The sequence below is a fragment of the Anas platyrhynchos genome, chromosome 8, assembly GCF_047663525.1.
Source record: "Anas platyrhynchos isolate ZD024472 breed Pekin duck chromosome 8, IASCAAS_PekinDuck_T2T, whole genome shotgun sequence".
Classification (NCBI taxonomy): Eukaryota; Metazoa; Chordata; class Aves; order Anseriformes; family Anatidae; genus Anas; species Anas platyrhynchos.
The window spans coordinates 22,181,521-22,208,436 of record NC_092594.1 but is presented as its reverse complement, the minus strand read 5'-3'; the positions used below and the strand labels follow the sequence as shown (position 1 = coordinate 22,208,436).

Below are 26,916 nucleotides of genomic sequence, written 5' to 3'. Positions count from 1 at the left end.
ATTCTCTTCCATTCATTCTGATGCTTTGCGTAGAATAGATACAATAAATTTGAGACTTGACTAAATTGTTTGATTTCTAGCCAACACCTTAGCAACATTTCCATTCAGCTTAGAGGAAAGCAACATATATTCAGTGCAGAACTGGAAAATTATTTATGACTAAGTGAACTGAATCTCAAAAGTTTTTGGACAAGAAACACCATCAGTAGTGGATAGTACTGCATAATTTTAGGCTACTGTCACCTAAGCTTTATTTGACAGGAATGAAAATATACTCTGCGTTTGCCTACAATGACTTCTTATTGCTATGCAATAACGTCTAATGCCTTCCAGATGCATTCAGGACAATTTGTTCATTTCACTCAGTAATCAAAATGTGTTTTGACTAGTAAGTCTATTTATTTTTTTCTGTAATCATTTTTCTTAATGGGACTATTTTCCAGATGTTGTGTTAGTCTAGTCATCTGGGACCTCTTCCAATTCATGTGGAAAGTTTGCTGTCATAGGCTGTCATTGGCAGTTTTGTTTAACAAGCAGTCTAATTAGTTAACCCCAGCATAGTTACAAAGAGATATATAAGGCATTTGAACCATCCCTGAGGGCAGACATATTCTCTGTTAGGTAAGTGTAATGCCTCTCTCTACTCTGAGTGAATGCCTCTCTCTACTCAGAGTGTTCTGATCAAAGTGCTCTTCCTCAAAAGGAAAATGATGGTCTGGAAAAAAAATACTTTTCCTTTTGAAAGAAGATTTACTTTTATCCTACATTTCCATTGACTTGCTTAAACACTAATATTTTGATGATAGATTATGGTTTATAAAAGTATGCTGCTTAATAATTGTTTTGACAGTTTAATAATTAATTTGACAGTTTAATAATTGTTTTTGACAATTTAAAAATATAATAGATCTATATTTATCAGTATTATAGCCTTAGGGACCAGTGTACTAAACTCCATCAAGGTTAAAATAAAAGGAGTAGACTGTGACTGTAGATTTTACCTAATACAGTTCTGCAAAAAATACTTCCATTATTTGTTAATAGTGAATTTTCCAAGTCCTATTACAAAACTTAACAACTAATCAACTAATAAGCATGAGAGAATTTATGGAATAATTCTAAATTACTAACTCTACTTGAATAATATTAATATGAATTTTATGTTGCTATGAAACTCATATTATGTATAAAGATATGCATTTCAAGTTTAATTGGTTCATTATTTAAAAAAAAAATAAATTGCATGTAGTGATGTGAAATTATTCTTTTTAGGGATGATGTCGTACCTGAAAGTAAATATCAGATGGAACGTACTTTGTGTATCCTTGGTGATCCTTTCATTGACCCTGATTCAAGAAGTGTCTTCTCAAGGTACTGTAACATACAAAGTTGAGGGGAGGGTGCCTAGGATATCTGACAAATAGTAAGAAAGCTCCAAATGTGTCCTCATAAAAATACTAAATTCTAGAACTTAGTATTTATTTGACTGTCTATGTATTCAGACAGGCATTCTGATTCAGTTTTATCATCACTGATTACTTTCATACCTAAATTTTGGCACAGTGTGGTCCTTTTTTTTTTTTTTTTTTTAGGAATAACATAAATATGAATATTATGCAAGATACATATAAGCCTATTTCTTTTTCTGTAGACATAGTCTACAGATCTGTTGTTCTTAGGTTGACATATTTAACCAAAGTGATTGGCAATATGCTTCAAGGAGAATCTTGAAGTATAACACCCGTATACTTTAGTTAGAAATGTTTGAATAGAAGAATGGGCTGAGGGAAAGGAACATGCACACCATGCTAAATTCTTTGCCATTAAATACACTGTTCTTATCACTGCCAAGGCAGTTTTCAGCATTTAGGTGTCTAATACTACAGAATTTATTTTACTCCCAATCTCTGTAGCTGACCTTTGATGAAAGTAGCACCATTATGAAGAAATGAAAGAATCTACAACCTGGCAAATCATGTGCTGTCATGGTTCTCAAGTGGCTCTCATGTCATTACAGTGATAACATGGTGTACCACTTGCTAGTAAATTAAAATTTATTACTGCTTGAGTGTAGAAGCATAACATTTGTCCGTCTGAGCAGCTCATCACAGAGCACAGGTGTCAGGCTTTACCTGCAGGTCAGAGGCGTCTGGTACTGCGCCTTCCACAGCCAGAAGAAACTTCCTGCTAGCTTAACAGAAACCAGACTCATGCCAACAGCAGCTAGAACCATTTGGGCATTTTCCTTACAAGTACCTTCACAACTTCCAAGTCATAAACTTAAAAAAATAAACAGATGAAAAGGCATTCTTTTCTGGATTTATCTATATTTTCTTCCCCCAAGGCAAGAAAGGTGCAGCATACTGAGCACATACCCAGGAATGAAGATGTCTAGCTTCCCTCTACAGCTCTCCTATTACGAGCCCATTAACTCACACCCACTGACTTCTCCATTTACTCCCCAACTCCCCTGTGCTGATGACTTGTTATCAGGGCCCCAGCAGTCCTCTTAAGAATGGTAGCACTTATTATTTGTAAAGAAATGGTAAAAAATGTTATACCTAACTGCTGAAAAAAAACTATATAGATTAACAGGCTTAATTTTTTGTTATCTTAGGGTCTTCCTTAATACACACATGCAGAATGTGTGCTGTTAGAAATTATTGTGTTTGGTGTTGTGTTGTGTTACATGTTATTCCTTGTTATTTTCTTGTTGTTCCTCAGTGTTTCAGCTAATTATCCAAAGTCTGTTTTAGCTTGCTGATTGTTCAGCTTCTTTGTTTGTATTTAGGGGCACTCTACTTGTGGTCCTGCATGTTTCATTTCCAGAAGAAGCTGTTAGTGCATTACGTTAGCAGAGATTTCACATAGGAGGGGGAGTTGTTCCAGGCAAATATCTGATATGGCAGATATTGAAAACTGACAAAAATGGCCCCAGGGACCTGTATTTATCATAACAATGCTCACCAGTTTAAAAACTAAGCTGGTTTTGATATGAATAACTTTACCAAAAGTACAATTCGGACAGACCTAATCTGTCTGTCGGGTAAGCTGGCGCAGGTGCACTTCTATCACCGTGTGTAGGGTCTTAAGACAGAAAATAAATCAGCAAAACAGTATAGTTTTGGCTGATATGTTGCCTAAGTCAAGCCTGAGTCTGTCTGGATGCTAGATGTAGTGCAGCCCCTCTCTCACCCAGAGGGGCCACTGAGCAGCCTGGGGCTGGGCCCTCTCTGCAGGCCACTGGGCGGCACCGGGTCTGCAGCTCCATGGCTCCCAGAGAAGAGACAGCTTTCTTTAGGAGAGGGTGAATCTTCCCACCTTGCCCTTCAGTGTTTCCTTGCGTAGCATTTTGGTTTGGCAACGTTCACACTGGTGTCGTGTGATTTTAGATTTATGGAGCTGTACAGGGAGATGTGGGGAAGGGTATTCTAGAGAGCATGGCTGCCACTGTGATTATAACTGCCAATACTACATGGAGTGCTGCGCTGACTTCAAGAAAGTCTGCACGGTGGGTAAGTTCCCAAACACAGCCAGCTCCTGTCAGCAAAGGCTTCTCCTCCTGCTTGCACCAGTGTCTCTCTGCCGAATGCTTAAATGTTTCTTCCACTTCTCTGCCTCCTTGTTCTCCTCTCATATGTGTGGTTCCCCCCTCTAAAAGCCTCAGTGATAACCTCTCATGGACCATTCAATGAAAATTTTGTATCTGCAGTTTATCACCAAGAAAAGTTTTGCTTTTTGGAAGAACAGAGCAAAAGGGAGATTTTCCCAGCTGCTTGCTTTCTCCTTCTTTGTGCATTTGTACTGTGTCTGTTTGTCTTTAAAGCAACAAAACTGTTCAAAGCAAATTCAGGAAGGAAGGAAAGTTTCAGGGTTTTCCAGAGAGAAATTCTGGGACAATCCTATTCAAATGTAACAGATATGGAGACTGGACGGTCTAACCCAAAGTCAGAGGGAGTCCTTCCACTGACAGAAATTAACTCTGGGTCATAACCATGTCTGGAGTGTGACAGAAAAGATGACTGGACAAATATTATTTATATGCAATATAAAACTGTATAGTGTAAATAAACACAGGTATTCCAAACTGTTCTACTGAAGAATTTATCAAATATATGATATTCTTATAAATTATCAATATGTCAAAAATACCAGTGATTTAGATAACTGTAGTTTGTTACACTACACTGTAGTTCTAATAAGATTGATGGTGTAAGATAAGACTTCTTAGATGTAGCAATACAGGCTGAGTATTAAAACTCAAAAGCAGCATAACCTAAAATGCTAATTCTTTAAAAAATAAAAACAATTCTCACATAGGCATATGGAATGAATACACTGGCATCAACAGATTACACCATCTCTACACTGGTCAGAAACTCTTCAAAATCTGCCTACACAGTAATGCTAACTTTGATAGATAATTACTTAATTATAAAATAGGATTTTATGCCCTGAGTGCCAGCAAGACGCTGACTTCAGAGGGACTCATGCACAGTAAAGATACAGGACAATAGATCACATGATAATGCTGGAAATACCAAGTGATAGTTAATTCTCAGCTCAATTCTATGAGATGCTAAGCATCTTAAAAGATATCCACTGCAGGTCTAAACGTACACCAATTTAGCTATCAACTAAGTACCTATTAAAGATATTACTAAATTTCAAGAAATAGTTTGTAATGCAAACATTTAAGGGCAAACTTAATTCTTGACATATATAGCAAGCATGTTTTGCTCAAGTCTGTAATAGCTGCACACACACTTTCCAAAACAATCTAGTCATTATTTAGTACAAAACAGACATACGGTGGTCACTAAGGTTATCAGATGTTAACCACTAATGTAATATTAAAAACATGGTTATTAGTCATCAGTCAAAACATGGCAGATACTCCTCTAGTATTCATAATTTAAGAACTGTATTAAATGGGGATAAAACCTAAAAAATAGTGACTTTGTGTAACTTTGTAGTAATTCATATAACTAAGTTACAGTATTTGCCTGTGGACACCTGGTACACTTAGTCATAATTTACACAGGCCAATTCTTTTTCAGAAATACTTTGGTAGACTCATCTGTGTTGCTGCAGAGTGGTGTTCCGAAGCACCATCTTTTTGAAAATGTGGCCCAGAATTACTTTCTTACTGAATTCAAAAATTATTGAGATAGCTGCTGTTTGATTATGGAAATGGCACAGGCTACCCACAGAGGCTGTGGGGGCTCCTCCTTGGGGAGCTTCCAGTGCTGCCTGGACATGGGGCTGGGCACCAGCTGGGGGGGCCCTGGTAGGGCAGGCCTGGGGCGAGGTGACCTCCAGAAGTCCTTACTGGCCTCAGCCAGTCTGGGAACCCTTCTGTGATGGGGCCTATCTAAAGTGAACTCCGAGGCTGTTTCATTCTACTATGAATTCTAAATGGTCTCACTACATCACCATGGCAAAGTGCTGTTCTGGTTACGTGATTTGATCCAAAACTTGATGTCTCAACTAGTTAAGCAAGTTTTGGATCAGACCAGAGTAACCACCTTGGCAGCTGTTCTTTAAATCAGCTAAAGCAAGCGACTTCACTATAGAAAGGTCCCAATGTTAAATGTGAGCTAGACAAATATACTAACTCCCTTGTTCTGCCTTAATGTAGCAGTCTCCTGCAAAGGACGTTGCTTTGAAGCCTTTGAAAGAGGAAGAGAGTGTGACTGTGATGCAGACTGTGAAAGATACGGCAAATGCTGCCCCGACTATGCAAAACACTGTAAAGAAGGTAAGAAATTTCTGTATCGCAAAATTTTTCCTACATATATTTATAACTTACGTTGCCATAAAATATAAACCACATAGACTTTGTTCTTGGTATGATCCACATTAGTTCTCAGGTGAACCATTCCATAAAATTCAGCTATGCTAGTACACCCACAGCATGACAGCCCAATAAACAGGAACCAGGAGGCAGAGACTACGTAAATGTTTGCTAACAATTCCATACCACAGAGATCCTGCACAACTTACTGGTCTTGTCTAAAATCACCAGCACTCAGCATCAGCTATACATAGCATTAGCTGTACAAAAACAAAGAAAATGAAATGAAACAAAAATCATTTTAGAAATAAATTGGCCATTTTCTGAAGTGTGAACACTGAAGCATATAGGTAGATATACTGACATCCATCACATGATATGAAATCCACAGGGAAAGTTTTATTTTGTCTTAGCCTCTCTGGCACTCCATACCTTAGTTCACTATCAGAACCATTACTCAGAACAATACACATAAGGCCAGGTTTGACACGTGTATTTCCACTCATGCTACTAAAATTATATCAATAATATAATTCAAAGACAGAGGCTGGGCAAAAATGAATGATGCTTTGCAGTAAAAAGTCTAGGTCATATATGGAGAAGTGGTAAGGTAGGTCCAAACTCCCTTAAATTGCCCTGCAACCCACCCAGACGTGTGTAATAGCCAGTCCCTGCACTGGGGATAGCACTACTTGAACCTTCAGACCATTTGCTTGTGGTTGCTGCAATCACTGGAAGCACATGGGCAGATCGCCCAGATCTTTCCCATCCTGAATCCAAAACAGGAAGAGCAGCCCAACATAGAACCCCCTCCTGGGGGGGTGAGGAGGGCCTCCCTGATGAGATGTGGTTGCACGTTCACACTGCAAGTGAGACATTTTAGGAAAGTCCCCATTTAGCCTTCAGGCTGTGAATTCAGTTCACCGAATACTTATACTGCCCCACAGTCAAGTCACTTTTGTTTATCCAGCCCTTCACAGACTAGACAACCTAGAAGGCAGCCAATTTTCAAAGCCTGTCCTTTAGCAGACAGGAGAAGTGTTAGGGATTATCATTTGGTTCAAATTACCAACCACTCCCAGTCCCCAAGTCCTGGTATAGCTGCTCGGTTTTGCTATTCAGTTGCATGGTAATTTATACTGAAATAGACTCTGTATTGAGCACTTTTGACTGGATGTCTACAAGATAATGTCTTGAAAGGGTCATGAGCTGAATTTGCTACCTTTGAGGTTGCTTCTTTCAGCTGGACCTACCAGGATGCCACTTGATTTAAATGACATTATCTACTATTTTATCAGTGATTACATTCCTTCTTCTTTTTCTTCTTGCTTTCTAATCCCTGCTGTGAAACTCCTTCAGTTAGAGCAAGATTCCCAAAAAGGTGTACAAGTGTAACACTGGGACTGCAGTGTACAAAGATGACACTAGAGTACCCTGCTTAGAGCTGCCTGATTGACCAAGTATCTCCTTTTGGCTCAGAAATCCCCTAGGAACTTGTAGCTCTGCCTTCAGGGAATGCATAGACCCATCCTGGCTTGATACCTGGCTCTGTCTCAGCTTTAGGGATGCCCAGAGATCATTGCCATTACATTACATAGCATGACATTAGAAAAGAAAAAAGAAAAATTCTGCTGGAAATCTTAGACACACGTGTGATTTATCTGATGTTTTTCAAAAAAAAAAACTCAGAGAACAGTAGCAGTGGCATTCCAGGCTCACGAAATTTCCATTGCACTAGTGCAACCAATTTGGAAGTTCAGCAGTTTAAGATGCATGAACACCCTCAGGACATACTTAGCTGTGTCACTTGTTCTTCAGTTCAAGCATAAAGAAAAATTATCCAACTGTGCATGGTCTTAGAAAGTTTCTTCTAGGATTTTAGTTTCTTAGTTTTTCTATTAATGTTTGTCAAAACAAACACAAAACCAGACACCCCAAATACGCCCTACTCAGTACCCAGTACTTCAGTATTTTTGCTATCTCTGAGTAATTAAGGAACATTTTAAACTTTTTGGAATAATGTAATAACTTAAGGCATGCAGTTACCTTTCACTTTGCTCTGTCTATATATCATGACCACTTTTTTCTGGACAATAGAGCTAAGTTCATCTAGAGATCATTTTTATCTTTCCATTACTCCAAAAGCCCTCTACCCCAGAACATATACACAGAATTAAGGACTGATCAAATATCCCTACATTGACTCATTTGAAAGCTGATTCAGCTCCCAGAGCGATTTTGTTCAACAATTGCATTTTCTCTCTCTTTCCTAATAAAAACTTCAGGATATCTGTGCAGAATTATCCCATGTCTGAAGAACTACATCATAACTAAATCTTCAAGGGAATATCAAAGATGGTAATACACCATCTCTCAGATACCCACTATAAAAAACACTCACAAGATAGCCCTAAGATATCTGTATTAAGGAAAAAAAAAAAAAGAGAGAAATTCTCAGAGTATAAAACTCCACTCAGAATTCTTCTTTTTCCCAGCTGAAAATTCCTGTTAGCTAGGAATGCCTCACCTCACACTTTTGGGAAAAATATTTCTCTGATCTATGACAAACACTTAGGGATCCAAAAGATATTTTTGTCTTTTTTCACAAATAATATTTTAAAGAATATTATAGATGGGGAAAAAAATAAAAGACACATGTGGAAAAGGGACACTGAAATTCTGTATCACTTTCTTCTTACACCAAACACCTAAAAACACTCCCATTAACAGATTATTTCATTTCTTTCAGCACACACAGAAAAGACAACACCCAAGACTCCTCCACCAAATAAATCAACATCTAAGAGGTCATCTGCAAATGAAGAAAAGAAGCCAGAGGAAGTAACACAGCCCCATGAAGTTATAGAAGGTAGGAAAGAACACAAATAAAACAGGATGGGTGTTACTTGAAGGAATATTAGAGACCATTTTCCTGCTCTGGAAATAGAAGGGCAATGTGAGACATTACCAGACAGTTACCAAGCTTGGAACCACTCAGTTTATAAACTCATTACCTCACCTAGTTCTCAAGAAAGACTGTACTGATTTTGCAGCACTCACTTCAGACAGATGTTAGATTGCGGTGATGTCTCCCGTGTCTCTATTTGATTTCCACATGTATCTTCAAAAACTACATTACATGCCATTGTCAATTTTGGATAAAATCCATGGCTGGAACAGGAAGGGTGTTGTATTTTGGGACAGTGAAAACTGGCAAAACCAGGCCAGGAAAATCTCCTAACAGGTTTCTCTAGCTTTAATCAAGCCCAGCCTCATGTGGCTTCAGAAAACATGAAGAATTTATTTTTATTTTTCAGAATGGAAAACATGTTGCATTCCTGTGTTCTTTGATATTCTATTCCAGCATTTAAAATGATAATTTGGGAGATCAATGTGAACTTGAAACCTGAAATAACAACAATGAAACAAGGCTAGAAGTCAATACTGGCCAATACTTAAACTCTTTTAGTATTATTATTGCTATTATTATCATCATCATCATCAATAATAATAATAAATTAATATATTATATATGTATTATTATATATTAATATATTAATATTATTATTATTATTAGGAATACTTACCTTTCTGCTGTAGTAGTTTCCTTTTACGAAATCAATACAGCAGATCAAATGAAACAAAATTAAGGAAATTCAATCAACAAAATCCCACTGGATTTACAGAATTACATACACTTTGGAAAGGAGGAATACTATTCTGTAATGCTCTGCTTATACTACACTGTTTCTACAATACATTTACACAGGAATTATTCCTCATACTGCAAGATCCTAAGTGTTTCCAGTCTGCTGAGAGAGGCGTTGCATCAGTACATTCATCAGGCCATGACTGTCAGCTCAGATCTTGAAAGATTTTTTCAGAATACTTGTTCAAAAGATGAACAACATGACCCCAAATCACATGATGCTGCACTTGATTTTCTCAGGTTTTCAAGAACCAAGTGTCAGCTCAGTGATAATGGTAGATAGTAAGGAACCATAGAAGTAAGAAGCAAACAAACTAACAAAAAACCTTGAAAACAGAACTAAATGGAAAAATATCACAAAGGTAACACTGAGAGATCAAAAGACTAAATGCAAACATTTAATGTTAGTTTCTGCTGAATATATCTGTAATTTCATTCAAGTTCGTGTAACTACATATAAAAGTAGACTCTTAAAGCTGTAAATCACAAAGAGGAAAAATACCAAGGATATAGAGTATGAGATGTATGCATGTGTCTGTACTCGAAAAGTTTGTTTTCCTCCCGTTTCATTAATCCTCTCCTTCAAGTCCAGGTCACAGGTGCAGGCTTTGTTGTAATTACAGCCAAAGGAACAATTCAAAAGTACAAACTGGGAAGGGAAGTGTCCTATTAGAAGAATTATATAAGGTGGTTCCCCTTCCATGAAAAAGATAGAAACACTATGTGGTCTCACATACAAACACTGAATTAAAATCTGCTGTGCTGCGTTCATAGGTGCTACAGGTTAATCAAAGGTATTAGTTAAAACTTAGTGGACTGCTGTGAAGTCCCAGGAAGGCAAAGGAAATATACAGTCCAAGTTACTCTGGATCTCTAATATATATATCTTTTGGCAGTTACGTAAGTCCATAACTGGTATTTATCAAATTGAACTTGGGTTTCCATGTATTTATATAAACACACACACAAAAATTGCAATTTTACACATAAGGCTTTTTCTAGCAAAGACACAAAAACAAGATAACACTCCTATTCAAAAAATAAGAAGCTACTTCTAATCAGCATACTAGAAAAAAAACAAACAAGCACCAAAAAACAGGTGTGTGCATTGAAATTAGAATGTCTTAACATGTATTTTTTCTCATAGATATGGGCAGTGAAAAAATGGTGACTAGTCCTCCTCCAACTACAAAACAGCCTGATACAACACCACCAATCAAAGCAACCACAGTTAAACCATCTACTCCAAAACCTAGTTTAACACCTACCACAAGTATTACCACAAAACCAACAACTTCCAAAGCCTTAGAGACAACCCCTGAAGACACAGAGGCTCCAACAACTGAGGAATACCCTACCATCACACCCAAAGAGGAAGAGATAACCCCTGAAGCCACAGAGGAACCCCCGACTGATACAGACTCTCCTGTTAGCCCTGAAGCTGAGGAGACAACCCCCGAAGCAACAGAGTCTCCAACAACTCCAAAAGCCGAGGAGACAACCCCCGAAGCCACCGAGGCTCCAACGACTCCCAAAGCCGAGGAGACAACCCCCGAAGCCACCGAGGCTCCAACGACTCCCAAAGCCGAGGAGACAACCCCCGAAGCCACCGAGGCTCCAACGACTCCCAAAGCCGAGGAGACAACCCCCGAAGCCACCGAGGCTCCAACGACTCCCAAAGCCGAGGAGACAACCCCCGAAGCCACCGAGGCTCCAACGACTCCCAAAGCCGAGGAGACAACCCCCGAAGCCACCGAGGCTCCAACGACTCCCAAAGCCGAGGAGACAACCCCCGAAGCCACCGAGGCTCCAACGACTCCCAAAGCCGAGGAGACAACCCCCGAAGCCACCGAGGCTCCAACGACTCCCAAAGCCGAGGAGACAACCCCCGAAGCCACCGAGGCTCCAACGACTCCCAAAGCCGAGGAGACAACCCCCGAAGCCACCGAGGCTCCAACGACTCCCAAAGCCGAGGAGACAACCCCCGAAGCCACCGAGGCTCCAACGACTCCCAAAGCCGAGGAGACAACCCCCGAAGCCACCGAGGCTCCAACGACTCCCAAAGCCGAGGAGACAACCCCCGAAGCCACCGAGGCTCCAACGACTCCCAAAGCCGAGGAGACAACCCCCGAAGCCACCGAGGCTCCAACGACTCCCAAAGCCGAGGAGACAACCCCCGAAGCCACCGAGGCTCCAACGACTCCCAAAGCCGAGGAGACAACCCCCGAAGCCACCGAGGCTCCAACGACTCCCAAAGCCGAGGAGACAACCCCCGAAGCCACCGAGGCTCCAACGACTCCCAAAGCCGAGGAGACAACCCCCGAAGCCACCGAGGCTCCAACGACTCCCAAAGCCGAGGAGACAACCCCCGAAGCCACCGAGGCTCCAACGACTCCCAAAGCCGAGGAGACAACCCCCGAAGCCACCGAGGCTCCAACGACTCCCAAAGCCGAGGAGACAACCCCCGAAGCCACCGAGGCTCCAACGACTCCCAAAGCCGAGGAGACAACCCCCGAAGCCACCGAGGCTCCAACGACTCCCAAAGCCGAGGAGACAACCCCCGAAGCCACCGAGGCTCCAACGACTCCCAAAGCCGAGGAGACAACCCCCGAAGCCACCGAGGCTCCAACGACTCCCAAAGCCGAGGAGACAACCCCCGAAGCCACCGAGGCTCCAACGACTCCCAAAGCCGAGGAGACAACCCCCGAAGCCACCGAGGCTCCAACGACTCCCAAAGCCGAGGAGACAACCCCCGAAGCCACCGAGGCTCCAACGACTCCCAAAGCCGAGGAGACAACCCCCGAAGCCACCGAGGCTCCAACGACTCCCAAAGCCGAGGAGACAACCCCCGAAGCCACCGAGGCTCCAACGACTCCCAAAGCCGAGGAGACAACCCCCGAAGCCACCGAGGCTCCAACGACTCCCAAAGCCGAGGAGACAACCCCCGAAGCCACCGAGGCTCCAACGACTCCCAAAGCCGAGGAGACAACCCCCGAAGCCACCGAGGCTCCAACGACTCCCAAAGCCGAGGAGACAACCCCCGAAGCCACCGAGGCTCCAACGACTCCCAAAGCCGAGGAGACAACCCCCGAAGCCACCGAGGCTCCAACGACTCCCAAAGCCGAGGAGACAACCCCCGAAGCCACCGAGGCTCCAACGACTCCCAAAGCCGAGGAGACAACCCCCGAAGCCACCGAGGCTCCAACGACTCCCAAAGCCGAGGAGACAACCCCCGAAGCCACCGAGGCTCCAACGACTCCCAAAGCCGAGGAGACAACCCCCGAAGCCACTGTGGCTCCAACGACTCCCAAAGCCGAGGAGACAACCCCCGAAGCCACCGTGGCTCCAACGACTCCCAAAGCCGAGGAGACAACCCCCGAAGCCACCGAGGCTCCAACGACTCCCAAAGCCGAGGAGACAACCCCCGAAGCCACCGTGGCTCCAACGACTCCTGAAGCCACTGATGCTCTAACGTCTCCCAAAGCTGAGGAGATAACCCCTAAAGCTGAGGAGACAATCCCTGAAGCCCCTGAGGCTCCAATGACTCCTAAAGCTGAAGAGACAACACTGAAAGCCACCGATGCTCCAACGACCCCCAAAGCCGAGGAAATGATCCCAAAAGTTACCAAGGCTCCAGTGACCCCCAAAGCCACGGAGGCTCCAACAACCAAGGCTGACTCTTCCACCACCCCTCAAGCCACTGAGGCTCCAACGACCCTCAAAGCTGCAAAGAAAACCCCAAAAGCTACCAAGGCACCAAAAACTGAGGCTGAGTCTCCCACCACCCCTAAAGCAAAAGAGACAACTCTTAGGGCCACAGAGGCACCAACAACCAAGGCAGGCTCTCCCACCATCCCTGAAGTTGAATTCACTACCCCTGCTCTCCTCAACAGTAAATCAGACACAACTACTTCAGGTGAGAAGTCTGCAACTACACCTGTTAAAAATGACAAAACAACAACTAAACCTGTAACAACTCCTGTAACCAAAGAGACAACAACTAGAAGGGAAACAACCACAGTGAACAAAGAGATAACAACACCCAAGAAAGACAAAACTACTCTACTTAAAGACATTTTAACAGCAGGTAGGAAAGACACAACCACTGTAACCAAGAAGCCTACCATGGCTGATGACTCTCCTGAAGGTACAGACAATATTCCAAGTATAACTCCTGCAGCCAAACAAGTTGTAACTACAGCAGCTGAATTAGAAGCAACTACTGTAGACAAAAAGACTGCAGTGGCTACAGAAAAAGAAGCAATCCCGGCTACAGAAGACAAAACTCCCAAACCGAGAGAGATTTTAGCACCAACAGTTAAGGAAGAAGAACGTCCAGTGGGTACTGTGATTGTAACAACACCAGCAGCTACAACTCCCATGCGCAAGCCCACCATGCTGCCAACAACTGCCAAAACAGATTCAGCTCCTAAAACCAGGGAGATTGTGACAACAACTAAAAGTGGTACAACTACAGAGAATAAACAGACTGTAGCAGCAGCACCTAATGAGTGTGTAATTACCACTAAAGAAACAACAACAGCTGGTAAAAAAGAGATAACTACCCTCACTGATGAAATTAGCTACACAACTGAAAAAGAAATAGAAGATGCCACTGAAAAGGCCCCTAGTCTTGACAAGAAAGAGGAAACTACAGTTACCAGAGAGAGAACTACAACAGATAAAAAAGATACAATAGAAGAAATGTTTATTGTTTCTAGAGGGACATCCAAGCCAGATATACATTTCCAGGAGGTTACTGACACACGTGATGAGCCTCATCCAGCCAACCCTGAAACCATGCCAGTAAAAGAAGAGCCTGATATAAACAAGCCTTTAATACAAACTGTGGACTTGCCAGTTCTACCTGGAGAAACACAAGGTAAGTGTATTCCAGTAGGTACAAAAACTGGGAGCACAACAAAACCTCAAGTGAAGGATGTGCAAGACCTTTCTATCCAGTGTCAGAAGGAGGCACACCTATCTCGGTGGTTAACTGTGACTGTGGTGATGCAGCTGTCAGCATCTTGAACACTGGTACCTTAATTTTCAGTTGTATTGTTACTGAAATTCTCCACCTCATTTATAGCATGATCTCATTTCAGCAATTGGTCCTGCTGAAAAATATTTGCTGTAAATACCGTGGTAGATGCAGACAAAAACAACAGAAAAAGGAAAAACAAGTTAAATTTCTAAGTCTCATGGAAACACTGTTAGAGCATCAGGCTGAATACCCACTATTAGTTATAGTACCTAACCTGAGATTTTGTAGGCTCATAAGAAAAACAAGAAAGCTTTTCCTTATATTCTTCCTCTGTGATTTTTGTCACAGCTATTTTTCATGTCCTCACTGTTGATTATATATTAAGATACAGCCCATGAGGTTCTTGGGCATTTTTTCATTCATGTTTTGACAGATAATTTGCAAAAACAAAGAAGGGGTCTTCTAGGTTGAAAATATTTGTATTTTTGTCTGAAACATATCCTTCCTTTACATTCAACCTAAAATAAATGTAAATCCATTAAGAATGAAGGAGGGGAAACCTACAGAAGCTTGGAGAAAAGAGTAAACATCCATAAGCATGAAGAAATTAAGTATGAGACAGCATATGATGCATATATAGATATTTTTATGAATTACGTAAGGTAAACAATAAATGACTAGCTGTACCTAGTTATATAATCAGCTAGTCTTATGCTTCTCAGAACAAATCATGAGAGTTAAACTTTTTAACAATATATCTTGAATAATTAAACTGTTTGTATGAAAAAACCTCAGACAGATCTGAGGAGAGCCCTGAACACCATCCTACACACAAAAATCCCATTTAAATCCGGCCAATGCTGCTTCAAGTGGGCAGGGGGAAGCAATGCCCTTTTTTGTTTAAAAACAAACAAAAACTAATCTGAACTATGCTATTTTGCAGTGGGCAAGACTGACGAGAAGGACCTGTGTAGTGGGAAGCCGGCGGACAGTATGGTAGCCCTACCCAATGGCACCCTGGCTGTCTTCCGAGGTATGTTGGTCCCGCAGCCCTCTGCCCCGGCCTTCACTGGTCCTGGCCTGCCTCCCTGGCTGCCACATTGCCACCTCAGGGTGCAGGCGTGAGGAGCAGGGTCCTCAGGGAGGACCGTGAGGAGAGGCAACACAGGGGCGTCCTGCTTTCTAATGCTTTTCTCCGCTTTTCTCCCCATGTCTGTCTGTCCGCCTACGTGTCTCACCATGCGGGCTGCTGTCCCCTCCCACCTGTAGGTCACTACTACTGGCTGCTGAATGGCAGGAGCCCGCCGACCACCAACCCCCGCCGGATCAGCGAAGGCTGGGGCATCCCATCCCCCATCGACACCGTCTTCTCCCGGTGCAACTGCGATGGGAAGACCTTCTTCATCAAGGTGGGGAAGTGCAGATAGGCTTTGAAATGTCGTCCTGCTGCACAGCAGCTCAGTGCAGCCCTGTGCTCCAAGGCCACATTGCTCATTTTATAGAATAAGCAGCATTTTCACACTTAGAATTGAGTGGGTAAACTGAACATATTCCTTCTCCAGCCCCACCTCCACTGACTTGGCATTGTGCTTCTCAAATAGACTTAATCCAGTGTTTTTTCCCCATAATTGGTTACTGACCGACTAACTGATCATTATCAGTATGAGCAACAGTTAAAAAAAAAAAAACACAACAAACAAAACCTTTAAAATCTGATTATTACTTTGTTTAGTAACCATTATTACAGTTCATTTCCAAGATTTTTCCCGTACTCAAAGGCACAGTTAGAAGACTGCAGAAATTTTGTGATGTTGTAATAGCTTGTTTTTGTGGACATAGGAATACTTGCAGCCAGTTCTACATGGTAGTTATCAAAATGCTAGCATTACCATTAATTCTAATGTCTGTATTGAAGCTCAGTTCCCATGAATGAATTTCTTCTGAAGCTCGTCTTTTGCTTAAACCACTAGGGTAACCTATACTGGCGTTTCACTAATGGCGTGATGGACAAAGGCTATCCCAAACCTCTTGCAAATGGATTTGCAGGGTTAAATGGGAAAATGGTAGCAGCACTCCCTGTGGCAAGATACAACAGCAGACCAGAATCAGTTTATTTTATCAAACGAGGTATGTACTGTAGCTCACAGACGATCAAAAGTTGCTTGAATTGCATTAGTGAGGAATAAAACACTGTTTCTCTTGACTGTTTTTTGTTGTCTGTTTTGAACAAAATATGTCTTAGTGATGTAAGAGGACACTAGGTAGTCAAACCATAGCCTGAGGCTTTAAAAAAATGTATTAGAATGTTTAAGCGCTTTTTAAAATTAGACCAGACCACAAGGGACATAATCTTTGCAAACAAATATTGAGGTAAGTTTTATCTGGTGGTATTTTTTTTTTCCAATCTCAAATTAATCTGAGATGGAAAGACTTTAAATAAGCTTATTAGTTCAGAACTATGCATGGAAGTCTCCTTCTGTTCTATTTCTCATTTCATGCTTAAAGTGAATGTAATTTCCTTACCTAATATGAATGATGCACTGCCAACATAAGAATGATCTAAATCAAAAAAAACTGAGGTTAATGAAATGCAAATCTTTTTTCTGGACTCTAGCCATCCTCTTGTGTACCCCAAAGCTATGGTCTTAGCCTCCTCTTTGATAAATAGGTGTGACAGCAGTAAAAGCAGTTCCACTGGAATTGTACTTACTGTAGGAAATTTAATGAGGCTGGAGGAGTTATTGCTACATTTAGAAGCATATATTGGATTTAGAGAGCAACGCTTTTCCATTGCAAGATGTAGGAATGCATAGAAAATGGTGCAGGTTGCAACAGCATTAGACAGCTGTAGATGTATTAAAATGATGCTATTGACTTTCTGCCTGTGATATTGATGATACTGTGATCTCTGATTTAGCTTTTATTTTTTATTTTTTAATTACACTAATGTCTCTTTTAGATGGTAACATGCAACAGTATGTATACAGACAAGAGCCAGCCAAGAAGTGCCAAAGGAAAGCCCGCATTACCATAAGATACCCAGCTTTTGTCCCAAGACTTGTAATAAGGAGACGCTTTCAACGTGCAGTAGGATTGCCAACCGTTATTCAGACTGTCAGAATCAATCCATATCCATCCGGTATCTTATGTTTATTAAGTTTCTTTTATACAATTATTTTAATCTGAGTAGTCTCTGAATAACAACTTTGTTACAGTTTTATTTCCTAACACAGTACTTTACTGTTTTTCAATCTGATGATTCTTGCTTGCTGTAGATTATATAAACAGATGACAGATTTTGTCAGTCATGCTGTAACACTTTCTAAATGTGACACTTTGTTTTGTTTGCAGGAGTTCTGCGTAAAGAAGTAAAAATGACTGCCTACTGGAGAGGACTCCCCAAAGTAATTCATTCAACTATATCAGTACCCAACTACAATAAGCCAGACGGCTATGACTATTACGCCTTCTCTTACAGTAAGTTAGAGCTAATGCAAGTTACTCTGTATTCCAAAATGCTCGGTGATAGGAAAGAAAGAAGCCCATGTACCTATGAGTGTTCTACAGCACAAAGTTACCACGTACTTATGAGTCTGCAAAGCTAATTTTGAGCAAGCACTATTAAGCAGTTCTGAGAAATAAACCATTGCCTGTAACAGAGATGTTTCTGTTCAAAATCGAGTTACAGGACAGCTAGTAGCAGAGAGGTACAATCATTCAGAATAGCCCTTCATGGAATGCATTGCCATAAGAGTACAGGTTTATAAAATGACAAAAAAAAGCTGACAACTAAATACACAATCGTATTAATGATAAAATGAGATCCTTAGACCATTATACATAAAAAGATTTTTCACTAGCTTCTACAGAACTACGTTTCTGACAAAACAACAATAAAAATACAGGGAGGAACACAAAACATTTAGTTTCCCAGGAAATAACTATTTCTAATTCAGTGTTAGGTAGATCCTTTCCCTCTCACCAGGCTCATCTAAAAGCATTTGTCAGAATTTTCTTGATTATTCAGGGGGGAAAAAAGCTCAAATACTAGACTATCCAAATACAGGATACTAAAGTAAGTCTCTGCCAGTATGATAACTGTATAACCTTCACATCGGCTACTTCACACTCATGGACCACTGAGTTCTCACGTTTACAGTAGTGCAGGATTGTTTTTAGTTTGATTTCCAAATACTTAAACATATTTCTGTGTTGTAGCAGTACAAGTGTAACTCTTCTGTACTCCCTGTTTTTGCAGCAGATTTATTTATTAGCAGCATTGTAAAACTAAGCTGAACACAAAGAAGAACAGATCAAACAGTTGAGGCCAAAAATGGATTTTTATAGCCTCTCAATTCCATATATACATGTGAAATGAAAATCTGCTATTAATCCCTAAATGTAATTAAAAGGCAGGCTTTAATTTCAAGATTCTTTCTGTATACTAAATGTAGCTTCTGGAATTTAATTTTGACATATCTTCATTTCAGATCGGTACTACAGTTTGGATGTGGGCAAAAGAATAGCAAGACCTGTTACCGCTCTCACAGGAAAGACTGTATCCAAAGACTGGTATAACTGTCCTGAAAAGTGATGCAGAGCAGAGGATTTTTTTTTTTAAAAAAAGATGCCATTTGAATGTTGACAGTTTGTCTGATTTTATTAATAAAGACATTGAAGTGTGTGCACACAAAACTAAGTATAAAATGCTGCTTTAAGCTCTGGCTTCATTACACTAAAGCAACCACGGGCAAACTGGCACATTTGTATACACAGCTGTAATTACTTCACAGATCATTTAACTAATATTGCCTCTGTTCAGGCCTCCTCTGCCTCCCATTGCATGAGTTACACCTGTGTTGGGAAAGAAAACAAATGCATTAAGAGAAATCCTTCTCACCCTTTTAATCAAATATTAGTACAAATGATATTCATCCTTCTGTAAAGAATTTCTACTGCAGTGGAACACTTCCCTTCTGTTAAAATTCAATCTCCTTACTCCCCTAGATCCTAGTGATACAGATACCCTATGGTTCTGTCATTTAAGGGAATGTTGTTGACTTGTGATCCTGTCTCAGGCTCTATGCCAAAAGAACAAGTACAGGGCTCACGTCATATTTGAAATGAGTTAGCCCCCTCAATAAAGAAATGGTGATAGAGCATAGTGGAAATCTATCCTAGGTCATCTTCCTCATTACTTTTTCTTTCACTTTTTAGTTTAACAACTACACTATATTTCAATACTCATTTCAAATCTTATGGAATGTTAAAATAATGCTAAACTGAATACAATTAATATAAAGATTTTTCTGAATACAGGAATTGCAAACAATTTATTTTCCTGGTTTAACACTACATTGATTAAAAAAGCAACTGTAATGCTTACTTAAATTCCTTTTAAAAAACAAACAAACAAAAATAAAATTAGCATAAGACATGGTGAGATAACTGGAACTTCTTGTGTGCCAAGCAGGAAACTGATATATAATCTTAAAAACAGATTTATAATCTTATATTCTACTATTAATTTTTAAAGCTTCTTTTAAAATTTTGGTAAGGTCTACAGTGCCATTCACTTTCTCTCCACTGATAAAGCAAGTGCCACAGGAAAAGTTTGCCTATTATAAAAATGCTCAGAATAATATACTAAAAAAAAACAACAAAAAAAAAACCACAGAGCTTTTAGGGCAACATACTGAAAACTAGGGCAGGGTTGCTGTATTATTCAGTGTCTTACAAGCAAACACAAGCATATAAAGTACTGCATATATGGTCAGCAAAGAAGAAAGTAATAAAAACTGGTTTGAAAGAGAAAAGGAGCCTGAATTTGAGCAACCACACTTACCCCTCTGTCTGTTGAACTGACGGCCACGAACTCCGGTTCTTAATGTTGGTGGTTGAAGTCTAACACGTCGAAATGGTTTAGGCTGGTTACTACTTGTGTCTGTGAAGAGGTGGAAATACAGAAAAGAATGTATTTTTCTGGCGTGGTTTTGCACTGTTAATGTTTACATGACTTGATACGTGTTACGGTCTTGAATTTACCTTAAAATTATTAAGGTGAGCACTATTTCATTGACACTTCTGATATAAATAAAAGCCTCAAAACAAGTGTGGCATTTCATTCATTATCTTGTGCTAGCTGGTAAATGGGTAACTGAACAGTCATTTACTTATATTCTGTGATAATTTAATTGAAAACTATTTTAAATCTGACATCAAATTTAACAGTTGATAGATTGATGAGATTCATGCATTGTTCATGTATCAGCAGTAAGTCTTGCTCCTTGAAGCATTATTCTTAATATGGATTACTGTAGTCCAAGTAAAAGTGATTTGCCATCAAGACTAAAGGCATCTAAACACGTTCTTCTATTCTGAGTTGATAGCTTCTATTGCATACGCACAGCAGCAGCACACAATGCTAGTCCAAAGAAGTTCCTACATTTAATGATATAGTTCAAATAGTTGTTTACAGCAATTAACCAGTACCTGCAGATGAACTAGAGGGAGGATCTTGACTAGTAGAAGGAAGATCTGACTCATCAGATGCTTGAACAGATTCTTCTTCTTGCTGGCTATCAATTTCTAGGCCAGCTTCTGAAGTAATTCTAGAAGGGGGCGGGGGATTAGGATGGGAAGAGAGAGAATTGTATTCATACTGACAAAAAAACTCAGGGAAAGAAAGCATTATTTTAGAGCAGACAGATTACTTTCCAAACATCCTTCCACAGAAATTTTCATGTTTTCTTCAGCTTTCCCCGCCCCCCTTAATTATAACAAGTTTAACTGGCTTTTAGAAAAATAGTGATATAATCCCCTTGTTACGTAGGCTAACTCCACATGTACATCTAACATTAATCACCTCTCAGAGAAAGTTATATAAGCTATTTAATAACAACGACTAAAATCAGAACATGATAGTTGTATGCACATTTAGACAGGGGAAGGATAAAGCTGAGTGACATCTACTCAGTGGTGCAATATCTAAATTTTTTGGACTCTGTCTTTTGAAGACAAAAAAAAAGCAGTATGAGGATGGAAGAGAAAAAGATAATTAAACATTCCATTTAGTTTAAATACAGCTTGCTTTTTGGTATACATTTAATAATAATAAATAATAAATATATTAAATAAAAAAGAATATATAAATAATAAATATATTTTACATAATAATAATAAATTTATATAAGAAATAAAATAAATAAATAATAGAATGATAAACTTACATAATAAAAATGTAAACATGTATAAATAAAATGTTAGAAGACAACTGAAACTCCTAAGATGCAGGAAATGCCTTTTCTGAACTACAAGCACTATTCTGTGAACCATTTAATTCATACGTGGATTTGTGTCTAACATGTCTAAGTTTTGTAGGAAACAATGTGATCTTAACATCAGAAAATCCATCTTCAGCCCTTGCTACTCAAACATGCAGACAGACGATAGTGATGCAGGTTGGTGCTGCATCAAGAGAACTACATGGCATATTCAACCTCCAGCAGTAACATTTCATTTACTTATGACCAAATCTCCTATAATCAGTACATGCAAGTTTGGGTAAATTGTGAGGCACACATCTTTTACAATTATGTAACAAATAAAATTAAAATATATCATAAAATATAGCCTCTGCCCTTTTAGATTTCTAATATATTTGATCATAACACATAATACAGTAATTATTATAAATATAAAAAATGCAATGGTAAAGTAGGAGACAAAGACATTTGTCTACCCCATTTTAAAAAAAACATTAATTCCTCTCCCTTGTGCACTGGCTTAACTGACTGACTTCTGAACTCCTTTTTAGGAGTGATTTTTTCTACTGACAACCAGCAATGCTTTAGCCTTTATTCATTCAAACAGGGGCCTTTACGATCTATATTTGACTACAATGGAACCCTCTGCATTCTGAGCAAATGGGGAAAATACCTTTAAAGTGACAAGTATTAACTATGTTAAATTAGCAGAAGAAAAGCTTTGTTTTCACATGAAAAAGTCACAACACTTAGCAAAATTACTAAAGCCTGGTGGACTGAACTTTGTACCAGAACAGGTTAAATGGAAACTCAATGGATCACAGGCATACTTAAAATTAAAATTCAAACTACTATGAATTCAAGTCAAACAATGAAGGCACAGCTTACCCTTCAGATTCTGCCTCTGCAAAAACTTCATCCCCATCATCACCAGCTCCAGCCTCTGTAGTGGTGGACAGATTGCCAGTAGATGTTGTGACCATTGGAACAGACTGAGAAGCATGCTCTGAAGCATCAGCTGAGGTACTTTCAGTAAAAACTGTAACTGTACAGGAAAGGTAGTTCAATAAACAAAGAGTTTGCTTGGACTTCCATAGATTTTCTTTAGGAAATCTTAGGCCCATAAAGAAAAGAGCTACTGGAATGCTCTTGACAGTATATAATTAATTATAATTCCCACAAAAATGATCAGAGGCTGGAGCACCTTTCCTAGCAAGAAAGGCTGAAAGAACTGGGGCTTTCCAGCCTGGAAAAGAGAAAGCTCCAGGTGACCTTACTGCAGCTTTTCAATACTTAAATGGGTTTTATAAGAAAGATGGAGGGCAACTTTTTGGTTTTACTTAGATGATTGGACAAGTGAGAATGGTTTTAAACTAAAAAGGCAGGATTTAAATGAGGTGTTAGGAGGAAATCCTTCACTCAGATGGTGCTGAAGCACTGAACAGGTTGCACAGAGAGGTTATGGATGCCCCATTGCTGGAGGTGTTCAAGGCCAGGCTGGATGAGATCCTGGGCAGACTGATCCAACCCTGTGTCAGGGGGTTGGAACAAGATGATCTTTAGGGTCCCTTCCAACCCAAGCCGTTCTACGATTCTATGATAATTCATTTCTGGAAAACTGAAATTTCTAACCTTTACTTCAGCTTGCCAATTTCCTGCCACTTACCTGGTGCTGCTACTTGTAAAGGTGTTGTTGGAACACTACGACCACCTGATTCTTCCTCGTGAGCAAGGAAGAGTGGGGTTTCATACATTCCTAAACCTGCAACACACAAAGTTGTAGTGACAACTTATATAGCCAGAAAAAGTACAAATTAACTGCTTTCTTCTCTCTGTACACCTGACAGAATCCAGTGATAGGTTGTTAAGAATGGATATTTTTGTTATTACAAATGGTTTTGACTTACTGTCATAGCTAATTACAATTTCTTGAAAGGTATAAGCTTGATGAAAATACTACTACTAATTTTGATTTAGTCTTTTTCCTTACACCTCTGTTCTGCTGTCAGCTTTCTTCAAAAAATAGCAGACTGTTCCATGCTGACATGGATGCAGGGGAAAGAAACTGAGTCAGGACAATAGTAAAGACAATACAGATTGCCTGGCCATCTCCTAACAAGTAAGAATATATCTCAAAGATTTCTTTGCATTTGCAGATTTCCCCTATTATTTATATCCTTCTGGACAAAATATCCAGGAAACAGCTAGACAAATACATAATACGGTGGGCAAACAATTGACTGACAGGTCAGGCTCAAAGAGTTATAGTAAGTGGAGTTGCATCAGGCTGGCAGACAGTCACTAGTGGGGTTCTGCAGGGCTCCATTTTAGTGCCAGCTCTCTAATGGTTTTAAAAAAACGGTCAGTATGCATTCAAGTCCTGCATCCAAATTAACTTTACTGATGATACTAAATTTAGTGGAACTGCTAAGGGTCGAGAGATCTTGCAAAAAGATCTTGATGAATTAGAAGACTGGGCAATCACCAACCATATGACATTTAACAAGAACAAGTGTTGGCTTCTGCACTGAGGCTGAGGCAACCCTGGGTAGGTACAGACTGTGGGACAAGAAGCTGGAGAGCAGCCCTGCAGAAAAGGAACGTGGTGTTCTGGTTGACACCAAGTTGAATACATGTCAAGTGTGCCCTGGCAGTCAAAAGGTTCAGTTGCATGCTAGGGTGCCTCAGGCATGGCACTGCCAGCTGGTCAAGGGAAGGAATCAACTCCTCTACCCTGCACTGGTACAGCCTCAGTTTGAGCACTGGGTGCAGCTTGGGGCACCACAACATTAGAATGACATAAAACCATTAAAGAGCATCCACAGGAGGGCTGCAAAGATGGTGAACGGTCTAGAGGGCAAGATGTCTGAGGAACACTGAGATCATTTGTTTTTTACAGACCAATGCAGAGCAGGCTGAGGGGAGGCCTCATGGCTGCCTGCAGCTCCCTCACGAGGGGAGCACAAGGGCAGACGCTGAGCTCTGCTCTCTGGAGACAGAGACAGGACCCAGGGGAATGGCATGGAGCTGGGACAGGGGAGGGTCAGGCTGGGTGTTAGGGAAAGGGTCTGCACCCAGAGGTGGTTGGACAATGGGAGAGACTCCCCAGTTCCAGTGGTCATGGCACCGAGCTGCTAGAGATCAAGAAGCATTTGGACAATGCTCTCAGTCACAGGGTCTGTTTTTTGTGTGTTCTGTGTGGAGCCAGGTATTAGACTCAATCACCCTTGTGGGTTCCCTCCAACTCAGGATATTCTGATTATGTGACTTTATTGAGAGAAAAAAAAAAAAGAAAAAAAAAGAAGAAAAAAAAAAAGCTTATATCAACAGGAAAACTACAGTAAAAAGCCAGTCCTGAAATATTTCAGTTCTCCTTAAAATAAGTGTCTGGTGACCAGCAGGCAATTTGTCCTGTATAAAACTGCAGCTATGTTTCTTTAGTTCACAAGTCTGTCTCTTAGCCACAGAAGTATTCTATTTTTATTATCGTTTAAAAAAAGAAGTCTAGCATCTTGAAGGAAAACACCTTTTCATTTTACTATTAATCTTTCTGCTGACAATTATTTAGAAGTCAGAGGTTTCCACATTCCACATGTACCCAAAGGAGAACTGCATTTTAATGGCTGAACTTTATTCAAAACAAAACAAAACAAAAAAACTCAAACAACCACAGAGGAGGAAGTATAGAAATGATTTACCTCCTTGTGATGCAAGCTGACCAAGGTCAGAGTGACTTGAACTAGTTTGTGGCATATCTTCAGGGGGTCCAAATCTGAAACGAGGAACTCCAGCTACCTGAGGGGAACTATGAAAATAAAGATTTTAATTTAAAAGAATTCTGCAATTTCCAAAGATCAGGGAAAAAAAAAATTACTAAACAAAACAAGAGAACAACTTACGTGTGAGGCTAAATGAATTAACAGTAATAATCAAAAGAAAGCTAAACTACTACTAATTCAATAGTGATTAGTTTCTCAAACTTATTTGGACTGCATCCAAAAGCAATAAAAAGCAGTACAAGAGTCCTGAACAGAATATTATTTCCTTATTCATGTGATAAATCCTCACAATTTTAAGTGGATTAGTAGACATGTGCAGAACCATCCCAAATTCAAAAATGGAGGTGAACTCGTGCTACTGTTACTGGTCAGTAGCACATGTAACACAAAATTATCCATGTGTTACTAACTGTTAGAATATTAGTATGGGGGCTGAAGGAAACAAATATTGGAGGTGACCTGCCTCCTAATTTGCTGTTAAGTTTCATAATACATACTTCAATGTTTACTTAATAGAGATTAGTCATCTTGTATACATCATAGCATGTTACTCCCATTAGAAATTCATTTTGCTTGAATTTATTTTCATTCAAATAACAAGACTAAAAAAGATGTCAGAATTCTACTTGTTTTTTACATCTACTTACTGAATTGCTTCAGCAAACCCATCTGTACGATGTGGAACTACTAGAGTTGGTGTGCTTGGAACTGTTCTGTCCTCATCATCAAAGAAATGCTGCTGCTGGAAAAAAAGAGACTGATATGAGAGCCTACAATGTATTTCCAGTTCCTACCAAGCCAAGTTAAGGGGTCGTTTGCTTTTTCTACATTGTTGAGCAAAACAATGACAGATTTAACTGTAACACAAATTTTATGTCACCTCAGACATCTAAATCTGGGCCACATATATAGATTGCCCTTACAAGTGACACACACACACACAAAAAAAAGAACACTTATCCATGACACCCAACATTTAAAGGATTTGTAGACATCTGCTTCAAGAGAAAACCCTGCCAAAGTGTCGACTACAAAGGAATCCTGAGGTGACTCATTCATAAACACATAGGAATTATCTGCCTTAGTTAATATACCTGGATTATGGGATTTTTCACAATGTGAATCAATTTGTATCTTTTGTTCCTACACTACCTACAAAGCCAGACACTTCCACTCCCTCTTCCCTCATCCGTTCCCAATCCATGAATCCTCATCCTCTTCATTTCCTTGTCCACATCTTTCAAACCTTTCCAAAATACCCAAGCTCCCTTCCATATGCTCAATTATTGTCTAGGCAAGAAAAACAGGTGGTTAGGCCAGTTCCAAGCAGCAACTGAATGCCAGGTACACGCAATGCAAGCAGAATAAAAATATACTGAGCT

General features: G+C 40.1%; 2 protein-coding genes across 6 annotated transcripts in view; one reads left to right on the top strand and one right to left on the bottom strand.

Moving 5' to 3' along the window:
* Positions 1 to 1,217: 1,217 nt before the first annotated feature.
* Positions 1,218 to 19,121, top strand: PRG4 (proteoglycan 4). The gene is made up of 10 exons (XM_027463706.3): positions 1,218 to 1,371; positions 5,642 to 5,761; positions 8,547 to 8,666; positions 10,654 to 14,388; positions 15,434 to 15,523; positions 15,760 to 15,899; positions 16,461 to 16,617; positions 17,450 to 17,629; positions 17,842 to 17,967; positions 18,981 to 19,121. Exons 1-10 carry the CDS (start codon positions 1,275 to 1,277, stop codon positions 19,082 to 19,084), a joined length of 4,869 nt encoding a protein of 1,622 aa, XP_027319507.3. The 5' UTR covers positions 1,218 to 1,274; the 3' UTR covers positions 19,085 to 19,121.
* TPR (translocated promoter region, nuclear basket protein) overlaps positions 17,622 to 26,916 on the bottom strand; it is a 44,857-nt gene continuing 35,562 nt past the window's right edge. For 2 of the 5 annotated variants that reach the window (XM_027463704.3, XM_072042152.1), the window contains exons 45-51: positions 26,182 to 26,276; positions 25,454 to 25,560; positions 23,422 to 23,517; positions 22,644 to 22,800; positions 20,983 to 21,101; positions 20,336 to 20,434; positions 17,622 to 19,344 (exon numbers count right to left, since the gene is read on the bottom strand). In XM_027463704.3, coding sequence (XP_027319505.2) covers positions 19,289 to 19,344; positions 20,336 to 20,434; positions 20,983 to 21,101; positions 22,644 to 22,800; positions 23,422 to 23,517; positions 25,454 to 25,560; positions 26,182 to 26,276 — 729 coding nt within the window. In that variant the 3' untranslated portion in view covers positions 17,622 to 19,288. Of the gene's footprint in view, positions 19,345 to 20,335; positions 20,435 to 20,982; positions 21,102 to 22,643; positions 22,801 to 23,421; positions 23,518 to 25,453; positions 25,561 to 26,181; positions 26,292 to 26,916 lie in introns of all 5 variants that reach the window. The other 3 variants (XM_038183092.2, XM_038183091.2, XM_038183093.2) reach the window with 2 other exon arrangements.